The 1,088-nt window shown below is 40.1% G+C and overlaps 1 protein-coding gene across 1 annotated transcript in view; it reads left to right on the top strand.

Annotated features, from left to right (window-relative positions):
* Positions 1-120: 120 nt before the first annotated feature.
* Positions 121-1,088, top strand: part of thop1 (thimet oligopeptidase 1) — a 20,645-nt gene continuing 19,677 nt past the window's right edge. Inside the window, exon 1 of the mRNA XM_016282088.1 lies at positions 121-225. Within this exon, the coding sequence (XP_016137574.1) occupies positions 213-225 (13 nt within the window). The 5' untranslated portion in view covers positions 121-212. The remainder of the gene's footprint in view (positions 226-1,088) is intronic.

Below are 1,088 nucleotides of genomic sequence, written 5' to 3'. Positions count from 1 at the left end.
GAAAAATCACTTAATTTCTGCATCTGGTTTTTGTGTAACTGTTAGTGATGAAAAAAGCAGAAAGTGTCTCTACTGTCTCTGCGGTTGCAGAAGTCTTCAACCAATCGCGGGCTCCACAGAGGGTCATGTGACCGGAGCAGGAAGCGTGAGCTAGCAAAGGTTCTTTGAATCGTTCACACACGCGCTGTTCAGACTGACTCACTGAGTGGAAAATGGCACCTACAGGTAAGAAATACGCGCGACGCTAAAAAAAAAGCAGCATGTATAATACCGCTGGAATATAAGAACCTTAACATAATTGTCTGCCTTTTAAACGAAGCCTAAGTAGTGCCGGTGTTGTGTTTGTAAGTCAGCTCGCTGGCGCGGTGAGCTAGTAATCGGTGGGTCAGCTGGTGCCGCTGTTCACTGTCCCACACTGACAGGGCCGAAGTTTTACAATGCAAGAGAGTCGTTAATCATGATGGTTTCTCTGTTTGCAAAAACGTTCTTCTGACGCGGCTTCTGTGTTTATAGTGCTGGTTTATGATTAGCATAATTAAACGCGTTGTGTTCAAGTAGAGCATGGTTAGCTGGTTAACCTTTAAGTTTTATTAGCAAGCTCATCACACGCCCTCAGCAATATCACTCACATTGACTGTATCTGAAATCCATGTTCATTTGGCGCGAAAAGGAATTGCAATAAATCTTATTTAAACTACTAGTATAATACATGTGTGTATTTTGATATGCATGTATGGAGAGAGAACATATCTTATCGAAAATATTGAATCCAATTTAATGTTTTTAAAATCAATAATAATAAAAAAAAACTCATTTAGTATCTAGCCAATGGAGTTGACACTGTTAAAGGGGTCATATGATGTTGCTAAAAAGAACATTATTTTGTGTATTTGGTGTAATGAAATGTGTTTATGCGGTTTAAAGTTTAAAAAACACATTATTTTCCACATACTGTACATTATTGTTTCTCCTCTATGCCCCGCCTTTCTGAAACGCGTCGATTTTTACAAAGCTCATCGGTCTGAAAAGCGAGGTGTGCTCTGATTGGCCAGCTATCCAGTGCGTTGTGATTGGCCGAATACCTCAAG

The sequence above is a fragment of the Sinocyclocheilus grahami genome, unplaced genomic scaffold (genome assembly GCF_001515645.1).
Source record: "Sinocyclocheilus grahami isolate Dianchi unplaced genomic scaffold, SAMN03320097.WGS_v1.1 scaffold154.1, whole genome shotgun sequence".
In the NCBI taxonomy this organism is placed as follows: Eukaryota; Metazoa; Chordata; class Actinopteri; order Cypriniformes; family Cyprinidae; genus Sinocyclocheilus; species Sinocyclocheilus grahami.
This window is presented reverse-complemented; position numbering and strand designations above follow the sequence as displayed.